Source organism: Onychomys torridus, chromosome 10, assembly GCF_903995425.1.
Source record: "Onychomys torridus chromosome 10, mOncTor1.1, whole genome shotgun sequence".
NCBI lineage: Eukaryota > Metazoa > Chordata > Mammalia > Rodentia > Cricetidae > Onychomys > Onychomys torridus.
The window spans coordinates 31,404,305-31,431,174 of record NC_050452.1 but is presented as its reverse complement, the minus strand read 5'-3'; the positions used below and the strand labels follow the sequence as shown (position 1 = coordinate 31,431,174).

Below are 26,870 nucleotides of genomic sequence, written 5' to 3'. Positions count from 1 at the left end.
CCATCTACTGAATATCTATCATGGGAGGGTCCTAAATCAGAGCAGCAAGGGCATTCACCATGTAAGAGCAAAGGTGCAAGTACTGAATGGAGCTCTCAGCGGGCACACATACACATCCCTACACATCAGACTCACACGCACAGGACAGCTATCAGCTTGACAGCTACCACAGCCAGCCGCAGCTGAGCTCTGGGTCTCCAGAGAGCACATGGGGCAGATGACAAATCGCCTTTGTTGCTCAGACAGTGTTTCGTGGAAGCAGGAGCAAGTCCTTGTGGGGATAGAGATGGGAACTGAAAGATGGAGACTTCCCTGAGAATCTGCAGGAAGCGCTGTGGGCACAAATGCTTCTATACACTGCTACCCCAGGCCGTCAACTTTACAGGGAGTGGCTGTGTTGCTCCCGAACGGTCAGTGATTCTGATACACAGGCACAACACCCCCAGAAGCTCATTGAAGTCTATATGGCAGATGCTTTTAAAGCTGCTCTGTCTTTCCCCCCACCGTGTAAGTATTAGGTTCCCCTTCGAGACACTTGGGGAAACAGATTAAAATAAACACTGAGTCAACCTTCCTGGGGCTGTGTGTTAACAGAGCTGAGATTGTAAAGCTATGGGAAGCTTCTGCACTCAACATTTTACCTTTCCCCCAGCATTATCATCCAAGGAGCCATTATCCACAGCTCCTTCCTCACTGGGTCCCCACATCCCAAGATGGTCCTCACCACATACAGCTCTCAGTACTCAGGGACATGAAACAGTACTTCATTGTTGTGCTAGAGCATTGTTTGCTTAATGCAATTGGATGTCTTTTCTGTTTCTGATAATTTTCTATTACAAGTCAGACCGTGATGCATTGTACAATTAGCTATACCTGTGTCTCAATGACCAAGAAACCCCAGAGTGGGTTGTTACTGGCAGGCAAAGCAATGGCGGGCAGCGGGTTGGTAGCTTGAGGCTGTGGTAAACAAGCTGCCACAGTCTGACCCAGGCTACAAAGCACCTGGTTATGAGATGCTTTGTCACTGGTGGGGAGAAGCCAACAAGGCAAACATCCAGCAGGACTTCTGAGCGGAGGGTTGTCAAGAGTAAGAAAGATAAAGGGCTGGGCTCTCATTAAGCCTGAGCATCCAAATGCTCTCTGAACCATGAAGGACCACAGTCTGTCCCCCACAGAAATCACACTGATGCCTAAATGCTTGGTGGCCACAAACATGTACACTTTCCCATTAGCTCTATTTGTAAATCCTGGCAAAATAAACTTTTCAACATGGTGATGCTTTTATAGCTATAAAAATGGAGGCTTTCCAAATCAGTCTTACTGTGGAATAATGCTGTGTCAGAGAATGAACCTTGAGCTACTGTCTTAGTTAGGGTTTCTATTGCTGTGAAGAGACACCACGATCACAGCAACTCTTATAAAGAAAAACATTTAATTGGGGCTGGCTTACAGTTCAGGGGTTTAGTCCATTGTCATCATGGTGGACAGCAAGACTGCATGCAAGCAGACATGTGCTGGAGAAGGAGCCAAGAGTTCTACATCTGGATCAGCGGCAGCAGGGAGAGTGCTGTGGTATGTCCTGTATGTTACATGTGTTGCTCTGATTGGGTAATTAATAAAACACTGATTGGCCAGTAGCCAGGCAGGAAAGGGTAGGCGGGACAAAGAGAAGAGCATTGGGGGAAGTGGAAGGCTGAAGCAGAGAGACACTGTCAGCCGCTGCCATGATAAGCGAGATGTAAGGTACCGGTAAGCCACGAGCCACATGGCAACTTATAGATTAATAGAAATGGGTTAATTTAAGATAGAAGAAGTAGATAACAAGAAGCCTGAGCCATTAGGCCAAACAGTTTAAATAATATAAGCATCAGTGTGTTTATTTTATAAGTGGGCTGTTGGACTGCCGGGGCTTGGTGGGACCCGGAGAAAACTCTCCAGCTACAAGAGAGTGATGCTGGGCCAGGCTTAAGCTTCTGAAATCCCTAGTCACACACTTCATCCAAAAATACCTACTGATTCCAACAAGGTCACATGTCCTAATCCTTTCAAATAAAACCACTCTCTATGAGCCTATGGGGGCCATTTTCATTCCAACCACCCCAACTACTTAGATCATAGTTTGTCCAAGGGCCTTCATTTAAGGCTTCCAATACACAAGAAGCTGGGAACTCCAGGCTCACCATCTGGTTTAGTAGAGGCAGGCCTCTACCTATGGAAAGGGTATGGATGTTGTCCAGACCTCTGACTTATTTACCAGCAGACATTTTTTTCCAAGTTGGATATGTGCCATCTCAAGGCGAGAAGTTACATAAAAATCACTCCTTTACCCAAACCCAGCAATCCAGCTAAGCATAAGGACACTGTTTTTTGTCAGGCAATGTATTAATACTTCATTGCTTGACTCTAGTGCCCAGTGAGTCATATGTGCTTTTCAGAACCAAGAGCTCAGACTCCTCAGCTCATCCCTAGCCCAGTGATGACAGCAGCTTGAACTGGAAGCCAAGTAGAAGGAAAATGAGATTCATTGTGAGCTCCTTGTGAGCAGCAGAGTAGCAAGGGAAGTGAGCAGTTCGAGGCACAAAATGAACATGGGAGCTACATGCAATGATGACTCAGGTAGGCCCAGCCCAAAGATTGCCCTTGGAATTCTCCATCTGTCTGTGCTCCTGAAGAAACAGGAGTCAATGAGACATGGGAACATCCCATGCAATGACCTTCCTGTACTACCCTCTCATGAAGGATGTGGAAGTGCCAAAGATATCCCATCACTAAGGGTTGTTGTGATGATGATGGGTTCCATAGGAGCCACACCACAGTGAGCAAGCTGCCCTAGGCTCTCCCAGGCCTGGAAGACTAAAAGCTTGTGGTGGCTTTTACATGATTGATTTATAGTCTCCTGAGTGTTCACAGCCTTTCAATGTTGTCCTGCATGTGTCTACAGGATTCAGCAGATACTTTAGACACAGGGAAAGTAAGAGGCAGGTCCAGGAAAGACTGGATTCTGGAAGGATGCTGCTCTGTGTGATGTGACACAGAACTGAGAATCAAGGGACCGCCTATCTCTCTTGGACACAGATTTCCCCCTCTCTCTTTGGAATGTAGGAGTGTACCACCCAGGTGCTTGGCAATCAGAGGCAGGGCTGCTGCTCTTCATGGCCAGGTGATACTTCAACTTCCCTACAGAGATCACCTTCCTCATCTCTGGTTCTCAGTCCCAGGTTCATCTTTGGGTCATTTCTGTCAGTAGTACCAACTGTATTATCCCCTAATATATATAAATGAGCCCATTTTTTTCCAGTTGTCCCCTCCCATAAAGCTTTCAGAAAAGCCAACACAAGCTTTGAGAACCTCAGAGCACCAGGCATTTTTAAGAATGTTAAACAACACATTATCTAACCCTCCCCAGAATCATCCTGTAGGGTGTGCGTGGGCAGTAGCTTTGATCAGTACAGAGCAGATACTACTGATCTACAACCCATCTGGACCAGCAGATAGAGAACTACCCCTGGGCCTGCTCCAGAACCTGGCCCTCCCCACGAGGGCATGCAAACATGTTTCCAGTTTGCTATGTGGCTGTGAGCTACAGTGTTGATCTCCTTGGATCCCCTGCCTAAATTCACTTCTGTGTCCATGTTGCCTGGATGGAACAAGAAGAAAAGCTTGCAGCCAAGCCCCTTGCATTAGTGAGCAAGCCTCTCTGGCCGCCTAGCAGAGCTCATGGTGGGAGCGAGAGTCTGGTCCTAGTCCAGTGAGACAGATGTGTGGCTGGCCAGGGCTGATTCAAGCTCTACTAAAAAGAAATCCCAGGGACAGAGTGAGAGCTAGGGTGGCCCCTGGGTGGGCTCTACCCACTGAGAGTCCAGGCCACATGGCTGGCATGCTCCTGAGTTCCACACAATTTGTGTCCTGGACAAAGAGAAGAACTAGCTAACAGTCCCTACTACTGATGAACAGAGCAAAAAAAAACGCCATGAGAGCTCTGTCTTAGAAAGTACAGATGAAGCAGGAGATAGGGTGTTTGCTCCAGAGTGAAGATCCCACACACTACACACACACTATACACACACACACACACACACACACACACACACACACGCACGCGCACGCGCACGCATGCACGCGCATTCAGAAGTCTGCTTGGTGTGGAAGTCTCAGTTCACTCTCTCAGATAGGAAGACCCATCTAGCCATCACAGATGGTATGGTGCCATGGTTTGAGGACTTGGCCTTTTTAAACTTTATGTTGCTGTGCATTCAGCCAAAACAGAACACTGAACTGACTGTTGACCTTTTCCATACTAGAGACAGGTGCTCCAGTCCTCCCTCCTTGCCCCGCAGCAGAAACAAAGTGTCCCAGTTGGCCCCAGGGCTCAAGAACATACAGGGACCCTGCACTGCTGCCAAGCTAGGTCTTCCATAGTTAGGTAGAGTCCCAGCATTTCCCTCTTGCAGTGTTTTCCAGCTACAGTGACGCTGAGTTCTTTGGATGGAAACCTGCTGTGAGCTGGGGAGTGCCCGCGCTCTGACGTCACCAAAAGGAAAGGACAGGGAAGACAAAGCGTCCCACCCCTACCCAGGAATGCCGCTCTGAACAGGCCGGGCAGAAAGAACTGCAAGTCTGCCTTGTGAGACCGACTCCATGCTCCACACTCCGGAGTGGCTGTCACCTCCTCACCTCATCACAGCCACCTCAACAGTGCCTGTGATACCCTTCTGTAAGGCAAGGCCAAAGCAGCTGTCTCATGGGGCAGGTTTACCACGGCCTGAGTCATGGTGTGGACTCTACCTGTCGCCTTCAGGAAAGATCTGAGGCTGAGCCTGCAGGCTGGTCACATCAAGGAATTTAGTGCTTGGGTCTTCCCATTCTGTCCACTCTCCCTATCCCACCCCTGCGCATGCACATGTATGTGAGTGCTCTGGCCCTTTGGATGGCAGCTCCTGTGTCCACCCCTCCCACACTCACCAGCTGTCCCTGGGCTCAGATGCCCCTTGTTCACTTATTTACTGTGTTGACACACAGCCAGCTCAGATCCAAGGACCTGCTCCTGGGATTCAAATCCCTGCTCCTCTGTGCCTCCCCAGCACCAGCCATCAGTGGCTCGGCTTCTAAGTATGAGGTCCAGGCTGACCTCAGGAGTCAATCTCAACATGGTCATGACTTGCACTTGCCAAGGACTCTGGGTCCGTGTCATGTGGCTTGGGCAACAGCAATGTTTCCTTTGTCCTGACCCGCATGAGGCCACACAGCCCCAGGGTGCTGAGGCAGTCAGGTAGGATGGATGAAAGCCTTTCCTTGGGACAGAAAATAATCCTAAATGCTAGGTCCTGACTAGGATCCTGGGGATACACCTGCAGTGGGGAGAGGCTGGGAGGGGTGTCAGGAAGAAGGAGAAATGAAGGGAGACAGAGGGCATGTGAAATGACAGCCTGGGCTAGCAAACTTGAACAAGGGAAGGTTTGCTACAGTTCATGGCTTCCGAGCTTTCACTCCGAGGTCAGTTGGCTCCATCCACAGTCTGCCAAGGTGAGGCAGGCTCTAACAGCGGTGGGAGCTTGTGAAAGGGGAGGGTGCTCACTTCGTGACAGCCAGGAAGGAGATGTGGGAAGGACCAGGTCCAACATAGAACATCAAGGACCCATTTCCCTTACAGCACCAGGTAAAATAAGGTCTGGGAATCAGTAAAGTGCTTGCCACACAACATGAGAAACTGAGTCCACTCCTCCAGAACCCATGTCAAAAAGCCCGGCGCTGTAGCATGCACTTGTAACTCTAGTGTTGAGGAGGTGGAGACAGGATGATCCCTAAGGCTTGCTGGCCAATGACTCAAGCTGAATCCATGGGCTAAGGATCACCAAGAGATTCTGTGTCCAAAAAAATGCTGGGGAGGAGGGTGGAAGGTGTCTGAGAAAGACACCTGGCTTTGACCTCTGGTTTCCACACGCATGAACAAACATGTGTACCCTCACACACATGTCCAGACACGAAAGAAAACAGAACAGCTTTATGATCAATATACTAGATCCCTGATCAAGCTACTGTTTAGTTCTCCCAGGGTCTCAGTTTCTACAGTGAGACAGTTGGGCTGACTCACCCCCAGGTCTCAGATAACTGTTTTAGTTTTCTCAACTAAATTTAAATCCATCCAGTTTCAATTCTGCTTAATATCACACAAGACCAATTCTTCTTATTCATTGCAAAAACCTGTCACAGCCCTTTCATAATATGCTGTCAACTCTCATCCCCCTCTCGTCACTGAAGACAAATGAGGCCTCGTTTCCGCTTTTGCTTCAACCCCATCTTCCAAGTTTGCCACGGAGACAGATGGCCCCTCCATCAAGGAGCACGCCTCCTCTCGATGCCTGTGCTCATCTGCTTCATTGATTTATGGGGAAAACCAAGCAAATTAGTTGCCACCCGGACCGCCAGCCCAGTGAGGTAGTGGCGTCTCTCATGTCCCCTCTGCACCAATTCGCTTCTCCACAGTGGATCTTGAATGGATCTCCGAAGCCACAGGAGATCGGCTTGCTTCTCAAAGCTTTCCCTCAGCTGCCTGGTAGCTCTGGGCTTGAAATCTGCTGCTATCCACTGAGCCTCTTTCTCTGACTGATCCTGAAGGCCCATCCTTTTCATCTCAGCTTGGAGACTGTGAAGACCTGGGCTCTGCTGTTTGTGAGACTTATTCATCTTCCTCCTGCCTCCTTGCACAGCATTATCCTCTACTGAGTGTCTACACCAGTAAGAGTGGCCAGTCAGGTGTAGGAAGCCCCTCCAGCCTGCCACAGATAGTCTCTGGCAAGGTTCCTAGCCTGGACTAGGGGTGCCTGTTGGCTCTCCTACTGGTAAAAACATACCTTAGATATTCAACTTACAAAGAGGAAAATCCTTTGAAGTTACATCCCATGGTACCCCACGGTCACTTGGCCCCATTGCTTTAGGCCTGCGGCAGGGCAGACCATCTTGACAAGAACCTATGGTGAAGGAAATGGTTCCCCTCATGGCAGTCAAGAACCAAAAAGAGAGGAGGGAACCATAGTCTCAGAATCCCACTGAAGGACATGCTCCCAATGAACTCACTTCCTCCCTCCAGACCACACCTCCTAAAGAAGTCATCACCTCCAGATGTTACCTTAGGCTGAGGACCAAGTCTTCCATATGTGGGCCTTTGAGGAACATTCCAAATCCCAAACTCCATCACCAAGCCCAACTCTCTTACTTGTACCTGCCCCACATGGTGGGGGGGCACCAGATTGTCTAGGCTTCTCCTGGCACACATATGGTTCCTTTAGTCTCTACAGCCACCTTCTGAAGGCATAGCTATGTGATTATGCCTCTCTATGTAACCATAACTGCAGCTTCCTTTTCAACTCCAGACTAGGCTTCCCCTGGCACACATATGGTTCCTTTAGTCTCTACAGCCACCTTCTGAAGGCATAGCTATGTGATTATGCCTCTCTATGTAACCATAACTGCAGCTTCCTTTTCAACTCCAGACTCGCAGGCTTCAGAAGTTTCGAGGCAGGGGCAATCAATAAGCAGATGGAGAAGTGAGACCAGGGACATTTGACAGCTGGCTCCCCAAGGTCTCCTAGAGGCAGGCTAGTTCCCTTGCCAGTGAAGACCACCCCCAAAACCTACACAATGCTCTTCGGGTATCATGAGAACCCAGTGTCCCTGCTGGTAGACACATAAATGAAAGTCAACACACCTTCTCAAACCTACCATTCGGTGGGAATCTACTCACAAAGACCGCAGGTACATTCTCACCCACAGCCCAGTTCACTGTGACGGGTGTCCCCACAGTCCTGCACTCTCACTGAAAGCACCCAGCTGCCCTTCTCCTGGCCCCAGAGTGCTGCAGGACTCCTACCACCACCACTGTTTTTCATGGTTCTGAAAATTTGCTAGTGACAAAGCAAAGCTGTCACCTCCCTGGGCTGCTAGCACTGCTGAATGGACAGCGTTTGCAGAAGTCCATGTCACTGCCCATTAACAGGGTCCCCAGAATGTAAGTCCTGATGAGGGGTGGTTCTAGTGAAGTCCCACACAAAGATCCCTCCCACCTCTGTGTGCACAGCCATTTGGAGTGGGACCTGCCCTGCTCCTCCTGGCAAGAGGTAGCCTTTCTCCTCAGGTCTGGAGCAGCTTGACATCTCCTCACACCAGAGAGAGAAGCGGTGTCGCTGTGAGAATTTCAAGCTTGTGCCCCAGGAGACCTTCAAGTTCCTGCTCTCTCTCAACCCAGCCTCTACACCTCCATATGCAGAAACCCGAAAGAGTAACCACGAGGCTGAGGGTGGTGGTGCACGCCTTTAATCCCAGCACTCAGGAGGCAGAGGCAGGAGGATCTCTGTGAGTTCGAGGCCAGCCTGGTCTCCAAAGTGAGTTCCAGGAAAGGCGCAAAGCTACACACAGAAACCCTGTCTTGAAAAACCAAAAAAAAAAAAAAAAAAAGAGGAGCATCCCTGTTGGAGAGACAGTCACCAAAAGCTAGCACCAGCCACCATCAGTCACCAGCCACAAGGCCCCGCTTGACTCCACAGCCCAAGTGAACCATCTGATGCATGAGGGTGAGACCAGCTGAAAACCACCCTGCAGAGCAAAGCCTTACAGCTGTGTGAATGAAGTGGTGGGGGCTTTGAGGAGGTAAGTTTGCGGTAGCAATAGCCCAATGATATTTAACAACACACCCTCCTTTTTTTTCCAAATCATTCAGTGTTGTGATGATGGTGGTGATGGCGGAGATTCACATATCAGGTGTTTCCTCTGTACCATGCTTGGTGATGCATCTATTTAAAGATTAAATGAAGGCTGGGGAAATACTTGGTCTATAAAGTGCTTGCTGAGCAAGCATGAGGGCTGGAGTTCAATCCCCCAGATGCCACATAAAAGATTGTGATGTGTGCTTGTAATCCTCATTCTGGGAAACAGAGATAGCAGACATACATACAGGTTTGCTAGCCAGCCAGCCTCAATGAGTCAATGAGCCCCATGTCAATGAGATACCTTGCCTCAAAACCAAGATGGATGGCTCCTTAGGAATGACTTGGCCTGCACATTATATGCATATCACTATCACTGTAACCACACACACACACACACACACACACACACACACACACACAGACAGTTTTAATGAGTGTAAAACTGTAACCCTTTGAGTTAAGTATAGTTATATTCCTTATTTGCTAATGAGGAAATGGAGACCCTAGGAGGTAATTTGTTGAAGCTTGCAGGGCTCACGGGTAGATAGTTTCCATTGTGTGGATTCAGCAGGACAGCCATGTTGAGTTATAACCCTGTGATTGCCCCAGGTAACTGCATTGGGTTTTGCCCACATAGCTTCCCAGCACATTCAAAACAGATAAGGCTACTAGAATGCTATGTGGAAATCTGCAATGAGACCCAGCACCAAGAATGTACTTGCTCATGTTATGTTAAGGTAAACCAAGGACACTGTCATTTAGATAATGTCACTTCTGTCCTAATAGATATAAATGCACCTTTTCCAGACCCCAATCCAGGGCAATGCTCTTGTCATAAATGGCACTCCATAATCCTACACCTATCTATTGGCCTTTTTCTTTGGTCTCATGGGACTCCAGTGCTGGCCATCATGTCCAGATTGTTCTGGACACCAGTGTACTGGCTCCAGTTTCTAGAATTATCATAACTACTCACACAGATTCTCTCTTCTCTAATGTCCCATCTTCCTGTACGCTGTAACTCTTCCCCTGGACTCCACTCAGGATGATGGGAGCTGGGGCACAAATGTGTCTGTTGGGTGTTTTCTATTGGGTGACATTTCCTCACACCTGTACCTAGAAGGCCAACTCTTAGAACATAGTAGGTACCTTTGCTCCAAAGGATCACAACCCATGCTGACACACACTGGACACCTGAGCATACACACTCCAGTTCCTCACAGTAGCCTTGCTGGGGAGGCAGCACCTTCCTGTCATGTCACAGCTGAGGCAGAAAAATCATTCAGTATCACAAAGGATTTACCTAGATTGGCCTGGTGCCAGACAGACTTCTCCCCATTTACTGTGACACCCCTTTCTAGTACTTAAGGAGCACTCACACCCTGACAACTTTTCCCACCCAAAGACCAGCTTTCAGACTGTGCCTCCTAGGGGAAAGGAATGGCTCTCGGGGAACGCCCCACCCTGGCTGCATCATGATGCTTCAGGGAGAGACCACGGCTGGTTTGAAATCCCTGGAGGGGAGTGAGTGGGTCATAAATGAACCACAAAGGCCTCATGGCACACACACACAAGCCACAGCAAGCAGCAATGGTCAGCATCAGAAACATGGGCAGCGACACCCTGGGTATCAATCTGACTTTATTGGAGCCAAGACTGGGAGTGGGTGATCCAGGAGCATGCTAGGGATTTGAGGGTCCTATTAGAGCAATCTAGGAGCAGGCCAGGGATTTGGGGGTCCAATTGGATTGAAGGACTGAAATTCTGGACCTAATAGTTGTTATATAACTTGCAAAGCACCTTCTCTGCTCCAAGCATTCCATCGCTTTAATTATCAGTGAAACTGATTTTGTGGGTGTCAATTTGGAAACTAAATATAGCAATATGTGTGAAACCTGGGGAAATGGTCAGTACACAGTAGGGATAAATATATATAATGTATTCAAATGAAGATGCTCTCCATGTCAGATGTCCAGTAAAAAGAGGGTGCATGCCTGTACTGATGCAGCTTCTCAAGGTGTGGTAGTTTGAATGTAACTGGCCCCCATAATATCATAGAAAGTGGCAGTATTGGGAGGTATGGCTTTGTTGGAGTGGGTATGGCCTTGTTAGAGGAAGTGTGTCACTGTGGGGGCAGGCTTTGAGGTTTCCTATGCTCAGGATAGTCCCAGTGTCTCAGTCAACTTCCTGTTGCCTGTAAGATGTAGGACTCTCGGCTACTCCTCCACCACCATGTCTGCCTGCACACCACCATGCTCCCCTCCATAAATATAATGGACTGAACCTCTGAAACTGTAAGTGAGCCCCAATTAAATGTTTTCCTTTATAAGAGTTGCTGTGGTCATGGTGTCTCTTCACAGCAATAGAAACTCTAAGAGGCATGGCTATGACCAGTCCCTGAGAAAAACAGCTTGAAGGAGAAAGACCGCCTCTGCTCACAGTTTCAGAGTTCTCATTCCATAGTCCATCTGGCTCCACTGCTGTGGGCCTAAGGTAAAGCTAATCATAGCAGAAAGCATCCCCTCCTGGTGCACAGGAAGCAGAAAGAAAGAAACAGGAAGAGAGCTAGGAACGATACTTTTAGGAGGCACATCCCCCAGTGACCTATTTCCCCCACCAGGCCCTACCTCCTACAGTTCTGCTACCTCCCAAAATAGTGCCACCAGCTGGGGACCAAATGTTCAACATTTGTGCTTGTGGAGAACAGTTCATCGGCGTGTCATACCCTGTCCTGAGCCTTTATACAGGAACACATTTACTGACGTTCACGACAGGTGCTGATGGGACAAGGGAGGCACAGAAGGATAAAGAGCATCTATCACATTTATGAAGTGCTTGATTGGCTCCCGGATGCACCGTCTTTACCAACACGCCCTCCCGCTTCTCCAAAGTGCTCCAGTGGTGAAGCATGCAGTGTTAGAGATACCGTTCATTAGTTCCTTACCACTGTGGGAATTCAATGACTGCAAAAGTACAGCTGCCCGGGAGTAAATTCACAATCTCTCAGTGCAGGAATTCCTGGTGGGTTTGTTTGTTACTTTATTTGTTTGCATTTCCCCCACTTCACCCAAATAAACATATTTGATTTGATAAACAGAAAAGCATGCTGCTTAAAGTATGCTTATTTCTATCTGTGATGCCAGGAGTGGTTAGGCACTGTGTAGGAGGCCATGGTCTCCAGGCAATGCTCGGAAATCTTCTAACCAGCTTAAAGCACTATCGATATTATGCTGTCCCTCCCAAGACCAGCACCACCAAAACACAGTCCATCCTCAAATCCCTCGGCCTCTTTCACACATTCCATCCTAGCCCCCAAGTCATTATGCTGCCAAGGATGACCTTGATCTTCTGATCCTCCTGCCTCTACTTCCCAAGTGCTGGGATGACAGGCATGTGTTTCTACGCATGATTTATTTGGTGGGGGAAGGGAGTTCAAACCCAGGGCCCCCTGCAGGCTTGATAATCACTCTACCAATTGAGCTATGCACTTAGGTTTCTAAAGTGAATTTTAATGGAAACCTATGGCTTCAGTTCTTGACCCTACTCGGGGAGGGAGTGGCTCTCTGTGCAGCCCTCCCATCAAGCAGGAGGCCCTGGGCTTCCCACAACTCCCAGCCCCCACCGTGAAGGGAAGCCAGAGTGTGTGTGTGTTAGCTGGTGTCCCTTGACAGCACCAGTCTAATTACAGAGCCATGCAAGGCCAGGACCTCCCCATCCATCATCCTTCAGGACTATTCACAACTCGGGTTGGCACAAGTTCCCGGGGGACTAAGTGGCTACTGGCACCCAGGTTCCAGCTGAGGCTAAATCTCACCAGACTCACTTTATCTCCCTTGTCTTCTGCTGCATTGGATGAGCTGGGTCCAAGTGCCATCTCTCAGATGGAAGGAGAGAAAATCCCATCTGCACTCATAAACATGCTTCATGAAAGTGAGCATGGAGCATCTAAAGATTCAGTTATCACACGGAACGTGTTCAGTGGGCAAAGAGGTCAGGGAATGCATTGACACAGGAGGGGCCTGGAGGCTAAATCAGATGTGAGACCTTCACCTTGGAGAGAGAGAGATGGTGGCTCAGAGGGAACTGCTCTCTGTTGTGTGGAGGAGACTTGAATTTACCATGAGCATCTAATGTATGCTGATCCCTGTGCCAGGCCCTGACTAACCACGAGCTATCTGTTTTTTCCTGCACATTGACCGTAGATCCATCTGTTCTCAAGGCCCAGGAGGCCAACCAGGGAGGGTGATTGCAATGGCTGGCCCTAAGGATAGTATCACCAGGGCTTCCTTGGCCTCTGGCTTCCAGTTTGGTTCATCTAATGGGAAACACAATGGAGAGAGGAGAGATGTTTCTAGAATTTACTTTCCATCCAACATAAATAGGCTCAGCAGCACTTGAGTTCCTTAGGAGCATACTTCAGTTGCAAGAACAGCTCTCTCCTCACCTTCTGAGAGCCCTCAGATTCAAAATGGAGTGACTCCTGCTGAACCTTAACAGTATACAACAGAACCAACAACAATAAAGGAAGCCAGGAGGTGCTGGAAGAGAGGACCACACATGCAAGCCTGCCAGCAGGAACTATCACAGAGACCCTACCAGATCCGTAGCCTTGTGTAAGGAATATGTCTGCAAGGATGCCTGCCCCGATGCTCTGTCCTAAGCCTGCTACCTCTCTGAACTGAACGTTAGATGCCAATTTTCCTAGTGCTGGGGGAACAGGTGAATGCTGCAAGACAGCCAGGGATGCTTCCTCTATTGCTGTGGCCTTTTGAATCTGTACAGTTGACAGTGATGCACATGTTCCCATCACCATGATGGGAAGTCTAGGGTAGATGGAGAAGGGTAGGACTCCAACCACACCACTGAGACCCACCAGTGAGACCCATTGTGCAAAACACAGGACAGTGACCCAATTTCTTCCACAGATGAAAAGAGAGGAGGAAAAACTTTTGTATTAAAAGATATAAAAGGCCATTTTTGTGGGCAGATGGATGATATGTAGATGGATGTGTGGATGGATGGATGGATGGATGGATGGATGGATGGATGAATGGATGGATGGATGGATGAATGGGTGAATGGATGGGTAGGTAGGTATATAGGTGGGGTGGATAGATGAATGAATGAATGAATGAATGAATGAATGAATGAATGAATGAATGGTAAGGTGGATAGATTGATAGGTGGATGGACAGACGGACGGATTGATGGACAGATGGATGGATGGATGGATGGATGGATGGATGGATGGATGGATGGATAGATAGGTGGGTAAATAGGTGGGGTGGGTATATGAATGAATGAATGGTAAAGTAGATAGGTAGATAGATACATGGATCAAACTGTGGCAAGTCTATCCAGGTGAAGCATATTCAGCCTTTAAAAGGAAGGAACTCATGACACTCTATTGTACACACACACCTTCATGGCATTGTACTAAATCTAACAAAGCTAGGCACAAAGGGATGAATCCCATAGGGTCCACCAATATGAGGGGCCTAGTCACTGTCACTTTAAGACACAAAGTAGACTGGGGATTACCAGGGTAGGTAGGTGGTTCATGGTACACGGGGACAGAGTTTCAGTTTGGGAAGATGGAAATATTTTGGAGAGAGACAGAGAAAATGGCCACAGAGCAGGTGATCACACTTCTGTTTAAGGAGGTAAGTTTGTCTTACATACATCTATCTCAAAAAAAGACATGCCAATCATCTATAGTGAGACACTACTTAGACTCAGTTTTAAGTAAACCATAAAAAAATTGCCCATATAATTTGTACAATAATTAGAAAATTGAACCAATTGGATGTTTGATAAAATTAAAGAGTTATCACTTATTTGGGGCATGATAATGGGACAGTGTCTGAGATGATTATGAATTGAATAATGCATGTCTAGCCCTACTTCCAAATAATGTGGTGGAAGGAGAGACGGGGCCGGGTCTTGATGAAGGAACCTGCTCTCAAGATGATCTTTGTCAAAGCTGAATGATGAGCACACTGGAACCTTTTACTATTCTGTCTGGTTTTGTAAGTAGTTGACATTTTTCATGCTAAAATGTTTTAAACTTCCTTCCATTTCCCCATCCAACTTTCTGTGACAGAGGATCCTGCTATGTGGCCTCAAACTCACAGAGATCTCTCTGCCTCCACCCAAAAAGTGCTGAGGTGCACAACTATGCCTAGCTTGGAAACCAGTTCCTCAGCCACTTTTACATCAGCCACCCTGATCTTCCTCCACTCTCCACAGCCTCTAGCACTCAGCTTGAGTCTCTTGTCATCCCAAGCCATGGCCTTCCCACTGCTCACAGGGCAGGAAGAAGAACATTCTGGAGCCCAGATTCTCCCTGCCTTCCTATGGTCCCCTCTTCTGGCCAGAACCACATTCCCTGCAGTCTCACTATTGCCCAGAAGAGCGCCTATGGTAGTGCCGATTATGATTATTCTCATCATCATTATGATTCTGGAGGATTCCAGAGATGCTTCTCAGTGCTGAGCCCAATGATCATGGCTCCTGTGTGTGTGTGATGTGGCCCATATTCCATGGCACACTGACCATACATTTCAACCATGGCATGGATATGGCACTTTAGGTCCTAAGAGTGTGACCAGCTCTGCTCCAGGGGACACTTGCACACTGCCACACAAAGCCCAGAGCAATACATGTACTTTAACCTAACCTCTTCTGCAAGGGCCTCCTGTGTGGCTGAGTCCTGCTCACCTCTCCATCACTACACCCTAGAGTTTCCTATGCCTGGGTTATAAAGATCACATTGTCAGAGTCACATAGAGGAAAGAAAACTGCAGCTCTTCCATGCTTGAGGCCTCTGAGTATGGCATAGAGTGGCTCACTCCTTCCAGTCATGCTGGAAGCCAGACACCTCCATCCCACAGGCCAGAACACTGGGACCCTGGAGATATGCGAGGGTCACAACCAGAATCTAAAGCATGGGGTGGGAGTTAGGTACGCTTAGCCCCTAAGTCATTTGCTTCTCAGCGTAGGCAGAGAAAACGAGAGGCTGCCTGAGTCAGGAATGCTTCGGGGCACATCATGAAGCATGTCACCAGGCTGTGTCAGCAAGGATGATGGAAGATGACGTCACCATTGAGGCTTTTTGTCAGGTGGAAACCAGGCCTCCAAGGGCTGCTGCTGAAAGCTACAGCTGGCTAGCTAGCCCAGGTTAAGGTGAGCACAGGGCTCTGTCCTCAGGGCACACACTCTGGTTTGTCTGCCCTGGTCCTTGCTTCCTGTGGTTTTACACCAGGTTCTCTGCCTCCAAAAGAAACAGCAACTGAACACCGTGCTACATGGAACTGCCACTCCAGGTCCCCACTGGCCTGATCCCGAAGCCAACCACTTCTTCTATTGTCAGATGATGGCTCCTCAGGGCGCAGCGGAGGCCACACATTCTCTCCAACACTTTAGCATCCGTCCCCAATGGCTATCTCACAACTTCTCAGCATCCCCTGTGGTCCTTTCCTCCTAACTGGGTGCCCAGCAGGTGGAAGCAGGACAGCCATGGCTGGAACTGAGAAGCAAACACCTATTTATGATGTGAAAGCTGCCAGAAGAAATGGAGTCACTTCTGCCACGCTCATAAACACCAAAAGCAATCGTAACTAAAGCCAGAGGTGATGAGAGAGGACATTTTGCCACACACACTTGGTGCCAAGCACTATTGCAGGGCCTGCTGGAGGTGCAGTCATGGGCAGAGGCCAGCACAACACTGTAGGTTCACACCTGCCCACTTTGGACAGCACCAGGCTAGGTATGGGCCTCTATAATGGCAGCTTACTGTTCCAACACCTCTGTGCACCCCTTCACTTTCCTTTTACAAGCTTCCCCTTACCTCATACACGGGAATTCATGAGCCCACACAGTGCTCAGCTAACCCCAGAGAAACTGTCACCATTGGAGAGAGTCTGATTGCCATTAGGGGTTGACCGCTAGCCTCCCTCTCCTAATATACCCCTGGGCAAGGCTTGTCTGTGACAGCAAACTGCGTGTCCCACAGTATGACAGTACAGGGCTACAGCACCCCATGCTCTCTGTAGGAACAGCTCACCCTGGGGAGAGAGGGAAGGGACTTAGCGCCTATGGATGCTCCACTTTCACCCCTCCCCCTCTCTGGCAGTAATCCCCAACACACACACACACACACACACACACACACACACACACACACACACACACACACGTTTCCAGGGTGTAGCACAGTGCACACTTCCACCAGGAGGCTGCCAGGTATTCTCACAGGCAGCTTCCTACCCCATAGTCTCATCCTGTGTCCCACCTGCTTATGCCACTGGGCCCCAGTCCACACATTGTCTGCCTGGAAGCCCAAGGGCAGGAGCTGGCGGGAGACGAAGAAGACCTAGCTCCAGTCCCTCCTGACCTCCCAGATTCACAGGAAGATGAATGAGGCCCCAGGGAGAGAAACCGCACTCAACACAGCCATCCTTTGGCCATACAAGCAAAGTCAGGCCTCCCCATGGACTTGCCTCATGGCCAGGGGGAGGGGCACTCTTACCTCACTGGCTTTGGCTAGGCTCCCAGGGAAGTGCTCCACGTGGCTTGCTGACAACTGACTGATGAATTCTTTTCTGCTGCAGTGGCAGAGCTAGCCTGATTGTCAGCCTCTCCAGGGGCCTAGGCAGAGGGGTGGCTGCCTCCAGCTCCTGCAGACCAAGCTCCTGCCTGGCCTTCAACATCCTTGATGCAAGTCCTGCCCTGACCTCTGATAACATATAGCCGACTGAGAGTGTGGCAGGGCCTCCTTGTGCCTCTTAAAGCTCTGCAGGCCTGGGACAAGGCCAGAGACTGCCAGTATCCATTGCAACAGTGATCAGAAGTCAGAGCACAAAGCAGCCCCAATTGGAGACCTCAGCGTAGCCCAGGGGTGCTGGTTTACAAGTATTGTGTATTTAGTGGGCAATGACCATGGTGAGCAGCAGGGATCACTCTGGAGTAACCCATCTGGATGGCCTCTCACCAAGGCCCAGAACATGGGCACAGGCTGGAAGGAGCTGAGGTGACAGATAATGCCTCAAGCTGGAGACAGGTGGCACCACCCCCACAGGACGAGCTGAACCCTTGCCTGTACCTCAGGTGCACATCCTTTCTCCATCACATTCTTGATGCTCCAACTCATGACAATAAGGATGCATTCCCAAGACAAAGGGACAGGAGGAGCAGAAGAAGGGGCCCCAAGCCAACATCCTCACCCAGCTCTGCAGGGTACTTCATCATCAAAAGTGATGGCTGGCATGCCAAATGGGACCTCACATTAACTGGTAACTTATTCATTTATTTTGGAGATGAGGTCTTGCCAGCCTGAGACTTGCTATGTAGACCAGGCTGGCCCTGAACTCATACAGATCTGCCTGTCTCTGCTTCCCTAGTGATGGGATTAAAGGTGTACACCACCACACCCAGCTTAACAGCTAACTTTAAACAACTGTAAAATGCTTCACATCACAGTGCTCTCCTATCTGGAGGGAGGCTCCAGTAGGATGCCTAGTGATCCCCAAGCCAAGAGGAAGAACACTTTTCTTGTGTCCCCAGCACTACAACAGCAGACAATGGTCACCTTGCCACCCTCACAGCCAGATGCCTGGATGAGATGTGGGCTCACTGGCAGCCTCTCTAGGACCTAACCTGGACATGGTTCCATCTCTCAAGCCCCAAGTTAAGCCAAGTGGCCATAGCTCTGTAAGCCTTGCTTGCATTTCAGTGGCTTCCATTTCTCCCGGAAATCAAACCCACCAGCTCCTAGATCCGTGCTATGGTAGTTTCATGAGATACTAATATTGGGGAAGTCAAGGAAAGAGCAAATGGGAATTCTCAGTTCATTCTCTCTCAGACTGAAAGCCAAAGCTTACCCAGACTAAGCCCATGGGCTCCACCTACATCTTGAGGTGCCTCACTTTCTTATCTTTTGTCTTTGTCCTCTCTTCCAGGAAGGAACGGAGTAGGGCAGGGAGTTCTGACTTTCCCTTCAGGAGGAGAGAAGACACATGGTGGAAGAGCTGGGAACAAGGCCTGGGACATGAGGTCCAAGGACCCCAGGGCGGCCTGCTAGGCTTCATCCTGAAGGGTGAGCTTGAGGCTGGCTATGACACAGTGGCCAGGTCCAGGCACAGCAAACCCTTTCGGTCACTGCCTTTGTATCTACCAAAGCTGAACTGGGTCTGCAAGGCACATCCGCATCCTTCCAGCTTCACCCACAACTGCAGGCCTTTGAGCCAAAGACAAAAGCTCTCTCCCACTCACCGAGGGCTGCGAGCGAGACCGATTTCTTAAAGTGCTCTCGCAAGGCTCTGCTTCAAATATTTATGGAGGCTGTGAAGTGGCCCCAGAGCGTGAGTGGCCCTGTCAGCTTCACTCTTGCTGCAGTGATTTATTAGCTTGGGGATTGCTGCCGACACTGCCTGAGTGCTTGGTGGAAAGCCAGCCTCCTCCAGGAGTTGCAGAGTGTCAAGAAACCGCTGGCTAGGAGCGGAGGGGGTGGGGATGTTTTGCCTCTGCCCCTTAGACATGGTGGGGGAAAGCTCTGGTTCTCCATTACTGGGCTGTGTCCAGAACCCAGGCTGAGCCCGAAGATGGGGACAGCTGGAGAAGAGAAAACAAAAGGAGGTCTCTGTGTCCCCTGATTATGGGACTGCAGATCACACCTCTTATTCAAGGAAGATATAACAATGACAACTAATGCTTATTAAGCACTTACCACATGCTCACTTCCTCCCATGGCAGTTCTAAGAGGCCATCATCATCAAGTCATAGTCAAGGAAATGGAGATGGGGACCAGTTGGGTTGTCCCACCCAGCCAGTGAGCAAGTGATGACATGCAGGCATTGGGCTGGTGGCAGAGGGGAAGCAAAGGCTTTTGTTCTCAATGGCAGGAGAACATGCCCTTCACACAGAAAGTCCCTGTGTCTCCTGCATGGTAGTCTCATGCCAGTGTCCCCAATGGCCCTCCAAATGCATACCACATTCCCTGCACTGTATCTATACCATAGGCTTGCCTCAGGGCTCTGCACAATGGGACAAGCCAAGCAATTTTGATGACCCCAGACATCTTCTGTAACTATATGTGGCTGTGAAGCTGCTAACTCCACATCACTCAGGGCCATGTGATTTCACCCTCTACCCTGTCTGCAAGCCCTCCATCAGCCACTCCTGGGCATAAGACAATCCATATCAGTGTCTCACCTCTGAAAACATGTTCCCCTCTGGAAACCCATAGGAAGGACCAGCTACAGGAGCACAGCAGCAGGAAGCTCTTTTGCCTCTCCAGCATCCTCCAGATGTGGTCATGCATCTGCCTTCCAGCCTCACCAGCAGACTGGAGCCATCCCTCCACTCCCCCAGGGATGGGATGGGGAGCAGCCACACAGCAACACTGTGAGTGCCTTCAGCCTGGGTCTCCTGGGTGAGCCTGAGCCATTTCTAACCTCCTGCCTTTCCTCAGAGGCAGAGTGGGTATGATGTTGCTATGGGGTCCCTGTATCCCATAGGAATGAAGAGGATACTCCATGTAGGGACTCCTCCCTTCACGGTCTCTATTCTGCTCATCTCCATATGCTCAGCCATGATCACTCCTGTGAATGTCTATACAGCTTGCAATTGCTCACCTGCTCCATAGACACACAACGAAGGCTACTATTGCCTGTGATGCCTCCAGGTTGGGGAGGTCACATGGGACAGGTCAGAGCAAGGCAAACCAGAGGTGGTTTTCCCAGGAGATGGTGAAAAGTAGGAAGGCATTCTTATTTCTAGGCATGGAACCTACACAGGTAACGGGCAGTGAAGCCACCAGGCAGAAAGTTGATGAAAGCCGCTGAGCCCAGGGAGCACACTTGTGAGCACCTCTCCTGGGCTGGAAACTAACAAACACTTCATAGATGTGGGGTCATCAAATTGTCCCAGACCCCCGCCATGCAAATGTCCTGTCTTCATGCTTACGATAAAAATGTAATCTACATGGTGAGGAAGGCGAGGCATCCCAAGAATCGAAGACAGAAGAGAATAAATCGTATGCTGAGATGCCTTGGAGGAGAGCTGTTTTCTCTGCTCTTCTGTTGTTCTGTGAGACCTACGGGCTCCCTGCAAACACAGGGCGCCACACACTGGCTTCCATTCCCATGACAGCACTGGGCAGCACCACTCCCATTTAAACAGAAGGGCACTGACACACAAACGGATGAAGGGCTTTGATCCCCACCATACTGGTTTAACAAGGACAGGACTGAGCTTTGAACTCAGGTCAGCCAGGCCCCAAATTTAATAAATCACATGGTTTGTCTGGAGCCAGTGGTGTGTTTCTAGTCAAAACTGGTTCAGATGCTTCAAAGTAGAAACAACTAGAAAATCGTGACAAAAGGTAAAAACAAAAATGTCAGCTGGGATCTGCAATGGACCAAGCCTGGGAAGCTTTATGGGGCTGACACTGACTGACAGCAGGGATATGGTCCCATGAAGTCCAGTGGGTGTCAATGGCTTCCCTGCAGTGGCAGTCTATGGGAGGTCCAGACAGCCTTGAAGGTGGGATGCTGGACAGGGCTCTCATAGCCTATGGGACATCAGGAACCATGGGAGAGGACTTGGAGGACCCTAAAGGTTTTTGTGCCCAGAAGTGAGTGTGAGCCAGATGGAAAGCAGAGCTGCTCTGGCGGCATCATCTTTGAATCAGCCCCCGGTGAGGAAGGCACTGGCCAGCCCTGGCCAGCCTATCAGAGCAAGGGAAGCAGAGGCAGAGATCACCAGAGTGCCCGGTCTCCACACACAAGGGCCATCATCACTCAAGACAAATAAGAAGACATGGCTGAGATGTCAGTATAAACAAAGACTGAAAAGCAGATAATAGATACTAGGTTACATTTTAGCTCTTAAACTGGTGGGCTTTATTGGGGCTGTCATGCATGCATGCATGTATGTGTCAGGAGGAGGCTCATGTCTGTCTGTCTCTCTCTGTGTATGTGTATGCACTCATGTATGTCTGTCTGTCTCTGTCTCTCTCTGTGCCTTTATCTCTGTCCCTCTCTGTATATCTGTGTGTGTGTGTGTGTGTGTGTGTGTGTGTGTGTACACGAGCATGCACATCTGTGAACGTATTCCACTTTCAATTAAAACCACATTTCAGAAGTGAGGTAAAGCTGTGTGCTTACCTTTGGGGAACTGAGTGGAGCAGTCTGCGATGCCCACTCAGCCTCCAGAAGGGACCAAGACTCCATACCCCACAGGCTTTGAAGGATACTGTCTGTTTCAGAATTAAGCAGGTACTCATGAGCTGGAAGAGAAAATCCTCAGTCAGGCCCCAGGCTAGGCATCCATCTTTAAAACTGACAGGTCCTAAACTTTATCATAATGATTCCACTCACTTGCTATCCACAGATGCTCCCAGATGGCCATCTCTGAAACAGAGGGTCTCTTGGTGCCTTTGAATTCTTTGAGCACCACACTTAGTAACAGTATCATCATGGTCTTGGGGCACCTCAGACCATTGCCTGTCTCCTTAATGCCCTGCTAGCTGCCAGCCCCTCCAGGGTGGGGCTATCCCCCCACTTACCCCTATGCCCCACCCCCACCCCCATGTTCCCTCTGGTAGCTCCCACACCTAGTGTGCACCACCTGCAGGGGGCGCCAGGCAGCCTCCAGAAACCTAGTACAAACAGCCCCGTTAATCACAAGCATTTCCTTCTGCAGTGGGTGGGAAGGCTGAGCTCAGAGAAGGCAGACTGCTAGAAGTCAGCGGCAGAGTGAGGGCCATTAGAATGCACAGTTCTCCAGCTGTGGAAACAGATGCTAGCTCAGGCTAGAGGGGGAGCAGTGAGGGTACAGAGGGCAGCCCCAGCTAATGAGAAGAGCCTTTTTCCTCATGTATTGACATCCTGTTATGTACCAGGCACGATACAGCATCATCATATTTTCCTCCTTTTAGAAATGGTCTGCGGTTCAGAGAGGCTGATTAACTCATCCGCAGCTACAGGGATGGCAAGAACAGAATCTAGTAGATGAGCCATGAAGGAAACAGACATGGAGAATGCTAAGTCCTTCTGTGAGCGCAGCCTCAACAAGCCCTCAGAAACCCTGTTCGGGCCCACGCCTGTAAACCAGCCCCACACTGCTAGTAAGGGCACTTAAGGCCCGAGGAGAGGAGAGTCTGTCTGGTCCCCTGCACCTTCGTTTCTCTATTACATTAAAGACAACAGAACAACATGTCCCTCTCTCTGAGCAGCCACAGTTAATCTTTACTCCATCTCCTAGGCTGCACTGCTGACCACACGTGGATGTGTGTTCATGATACAGCTGGCAGTATCAAACATCCCATGTCCTACCGTCTTTGAATTTACTGCAATATCATCACATTGCACTATGACATGACATTCTCAGCCACCTTAGTGGCTGTGCTACATTCCACAGAGGACATAGGTTAATTCACAACACTGAGGGCATAGGGTGAGCACACCTGTCCCCTGAGCTTGTTCCTAATGTTATATGGGAATTACTTATGTGAGATGAATGTCCAGGGTTGGGGAATGGATGTCCATGGATGTAATGGTTCATAATGAAGAACAGAGCTGAGGAATTTGGGGCTCTTCTTTCTTTCTGGTGTGTCCTGACACTATGAGGTGGGAAGGTGGGGCTGAGCAGCAGAAGGAAAGGAGGAAATAGGAAGTCCCCTTCACGGTTCAAACTCCAACACTGGGCAGTTTGCACCTGGCTCACCAGCCCTGACCTTTGCTGAACACACAGAAATTTTTCTGGCAGGTGCACTGACCTCCTCCTCCAGCTGTCATCCCCTTGGAGCCTACATCCAGGTGGCAGACTGTCTGGAAGAAAAGACAGTTCAGTGGGTAGACTGTGTAGAACAGGATGTGAAGGTCCCCAGAGGACCAGAGTGAGGCTAGCCGCCCTGGGCAGCTGAGCTCCATCTGCACTGGAAGGTAGGTGTGGTGATGTGCAGCCCACATTCCCTCCTTGGCCACCTTACAGGTGACCAGGACAGGTCTGTTCAAGGGTAACACACAACATGCCAGGGACAATTCAGACTCCTTCACTCAGATTCAACATGCAGAGAAAAGTGTCTCTTCAAAAATGCATTAAGAGAAAACTTAAAGAGTTGGGGCACCGGGTACCGCCAGGGGCCACGGATTCATCCCAGATAATGAGGGGACCTTGAGCCTGAGGCTACCCCAGCACTATTGCAATGACCATTTACATCTGTAGGCAGCAGGGCAGCCCCAGGAACTCACATTCCACCCAGCAGCCCCTTTCGGCTAAAAAGAAGCTATCTGCTAGATCTTCAAGGCAGGTTGGGGCCTGAAGCCTGAATTCTGTGGGGCGGGGCCCTGTGTGCGGTGACCCTGTGACATCTCTTCTCCCCCATCTTCGTCATGATGCTCCAGGCACCGGCACAGCCCATCATCATGCCTGGAAGCCCCACCCTCTTTCCTTCATTGGCAAACCTCTGTGTGAACCTCAAGACCTAATTCAAATGTCATAGCCCCTGTATCACCTTCCCTCTTGACATAGTTCAGCCACCTGCCTTGCTACTTGCCCTGACCAGGATCTATGTGACAGCCGGGCTCCGTGACAGATTCCAAAATAGACAGACTGAGGCAGTAACTAGTAACCAAGGCCTGGATTTGACTTAGCTGTGCTCTGGTCATAACCCATTCCTCCCCACCTTGCAGGAGTCCTGTGCTCCAGGCATGATGATGCCTGCTCTGCTGCTGTGCTTAGTAGATGTCCCTGTTCTATTTCATTGTGTTTGCTGTGACAAATACCTTGAGAAAAAGCAACAGGGGAAGAAAGGTCCATTTCAGCTTCCAATCCCAAACGGCAGTCCATCAGTTCAGGGAAGTCAAGGCAGAGCTCCAGAAGCTAGTAACACGACATCCGCAGTCGTGAACCAAGAGAACAAGTGCATGCTTGCTTCCTCTCAGCTCGCCTTCTCCTCTCTTCTACTTTCCAAGACAGCTGCCTGTGCGTGCCCCGGTGTCTTTGTGGTGAGCACTGCCAAGGCCCTGGCTTTCCCAAGGAGATGAAACCTCAGTGTTCCCGGATGGTGTCCTATCCCCTACTGGGTGCCTATCATGGTCTGAATGAGAGATGTCTCCCATAAGCTCACGTATGTGAGCACTTGATCCCTAGTTGGTGGAGCTGTTTGGGAAGGTTTTAGAGCCTTGTTGGAGGATGTAAGTCACTTGGGACAGGCTTTGGGGATTTATAGCCTCCCCCCTCTTCCTGTTCTTTCTCCCTCTTGTGGTGATACATTGTGTACCCTAATAAGATTTCCCTGAAGATCAGAGAACAGAACAAACCACTAGATTAAACATAGAGGCCAGGCAGTGATGGCACACACCTTTAATCCTAGCACTCAGGAGGCAGAGATCTATTTGGATTTCTGTGAGTTCAAAGCCACTCTGGACTACATGAGTCCAGGAGACTCAGTCTAGGAGAGAAACAGAGCCAGGCAGTGATGGCACACACCTTTAATCCCAGTACTCAGGAGTCACCTTTAATCTCAGCACTAGGAAGGAAGTGATGGCCAGGTAGAGAAAGGTATATAAGGCATGAGGAGACAGGACTTTTGGCTAAGCTTGCTTTCTCAGCTGAAGCTCTTTCGACTGGACCCTTTTTGACTGAGGACCCAGAGACATCCAGTCAGAGGATTCATGGAGTTGGTGAGGTGAGACGTGGCAGTGGCTTGTTCCTTTGTCTCTCTGATCTTTCAGCATTTTTGCCCCAGTCAGATACTTACCCCAGTGTCTGGCCCCAGATTTTTATTATAAGACCGGTTAGAAATTCAAGCAACTCCCTCTCCTTCTTGTGTGTGGATAAAAATGCTAACAAGCCAGCTTCCAGCTTTGGCCGCCACTATGACATCGCTATGCCTTCCCCTTCATGATAAGACTCTATCCCCATGGAACTGTGAACCAAAATAAACGCTCTCCTTTGGTTATGCTTGTTGGGATAGTCTGTCATAGCAAAAGAAAGTAACTACGACACAGTCTGTAAGGTGTCATACTAGGCTCTGTGGGGTGTCATTTGATCCTAAAAGAGCCTCATGGGGGACAGAGAACCCTACTGACTCAAAACACAAGTAGCCTAGACAGGTGAGGGTCCAACATTGTGTTCCTTATGACTATGGCATCTATATGTACACAGGAGGCTCAGGAGCCCTGGGCTGGAACCACCCTTCCCTCTGCTGAGCAGAGTCTCGGCCAGGCTATCAGGAGTATGTGGCACAGCAGGCAGGTCACCTCAGGGATGAGCCCCCAGCCTCTTTGATATCCAAGCTTCCTAGATCATGGGGACAACATAGCCACATGCAAGAAGAAGGAGGAGGAGGAGGAGGAAGAGGAGGAGGAGGAGGAGGAGGAGGAGGAGAAAGAGGAGAAGAAGAAGAAGAAGAAGAAGAAGAAGAAGAAGAAGAAGAAGAAGAAGAAGAAGAAGAAGAAGAAGAAGAAGAAGAAGAAGAAGAGACTTAGTTTTACTTGTGAACGTCAACATCTTAAGTCCAGGAGATGTAAGCCAGGCTAGGGGAAGATGGAAAAGGATACAGAAGAACTGTTAATCTCCCTGGGCCAGGCCCACTCAAGATGAGTCAGAAGGATAAGGTGGATTTAGGAGTGGGGAATCTGCCTTGCTCTTTTTCCTATCCCCATCTAAAAGCCAGGAAAATGTCAAGACCTTGAACTCCCAGCCAGAGCCACGGTGAAAGCTGGTTGACCTGACACCCACTACCACCATCCTGGACATGTGAGCTGGAGGAAGGGGTCCCACTGGGAGACACCACATGTATAGTATCTGTTGTTCTGGGGAAGCTGCATACCAGATATAGCACCAACAGTGCAGGTGCACTGGGCTGGCTATCACAATGGTGCACCAGAAAGAAGGGCTGACAAAGATGGGTTCCACCCCTCTCTCCCAGCCAGAAAAGCCAACAGAGGCATCTCCACCATTGCAATGATGGAAAGTGGGTGCCAGGCCACACCCCTCTTCTGGGAAGGGAGGGGGTCAGTATCCACCCCTTGCTCCAGGCCTTGACAGCTCTCGTTATTAGGGCCCTCCTTCAGGAAAGGGGATGTGGGAAGACTGAGTGAATTCATCTGTGGAGTGGCAGCCTGTAGGGCACGATAGGTACATGACCAGATATAAAAC

The 26,870-nt window shown here is 49.6% G+C and overlaps 1 protein-coding gene across 1 annotated transcript in view; it reads right to left on the bottom strand.

Annotated features, from left to right (window-relative positions):
- The window catches only part of C10H4orf50 (chromosome 10 C4orf50 homolog), a 61,832-nt gene that overhangs the window by 19,803 nt on the left and 15,159 nt on the right, over nucleotides 1-26,870 (bottom strand). The window contains exons 5-6 of the mRNA XM_036201668.1: nucleotides 23,482-23,533; nucleotides 21,869-21,990 (exon numbers count right to left, since the gene is read on the bottom strand). Coding sequence (XP_036057561.1) covers nucleotides 21,869-21,990; nucleotides 23,482-23,533 — 174 coding nt within the window. The remainder of the gene's footprint in view (nucleotides 1-21,868; nucleotides 21,991-23,481; nucleotides 23,534-26,870) is intronic.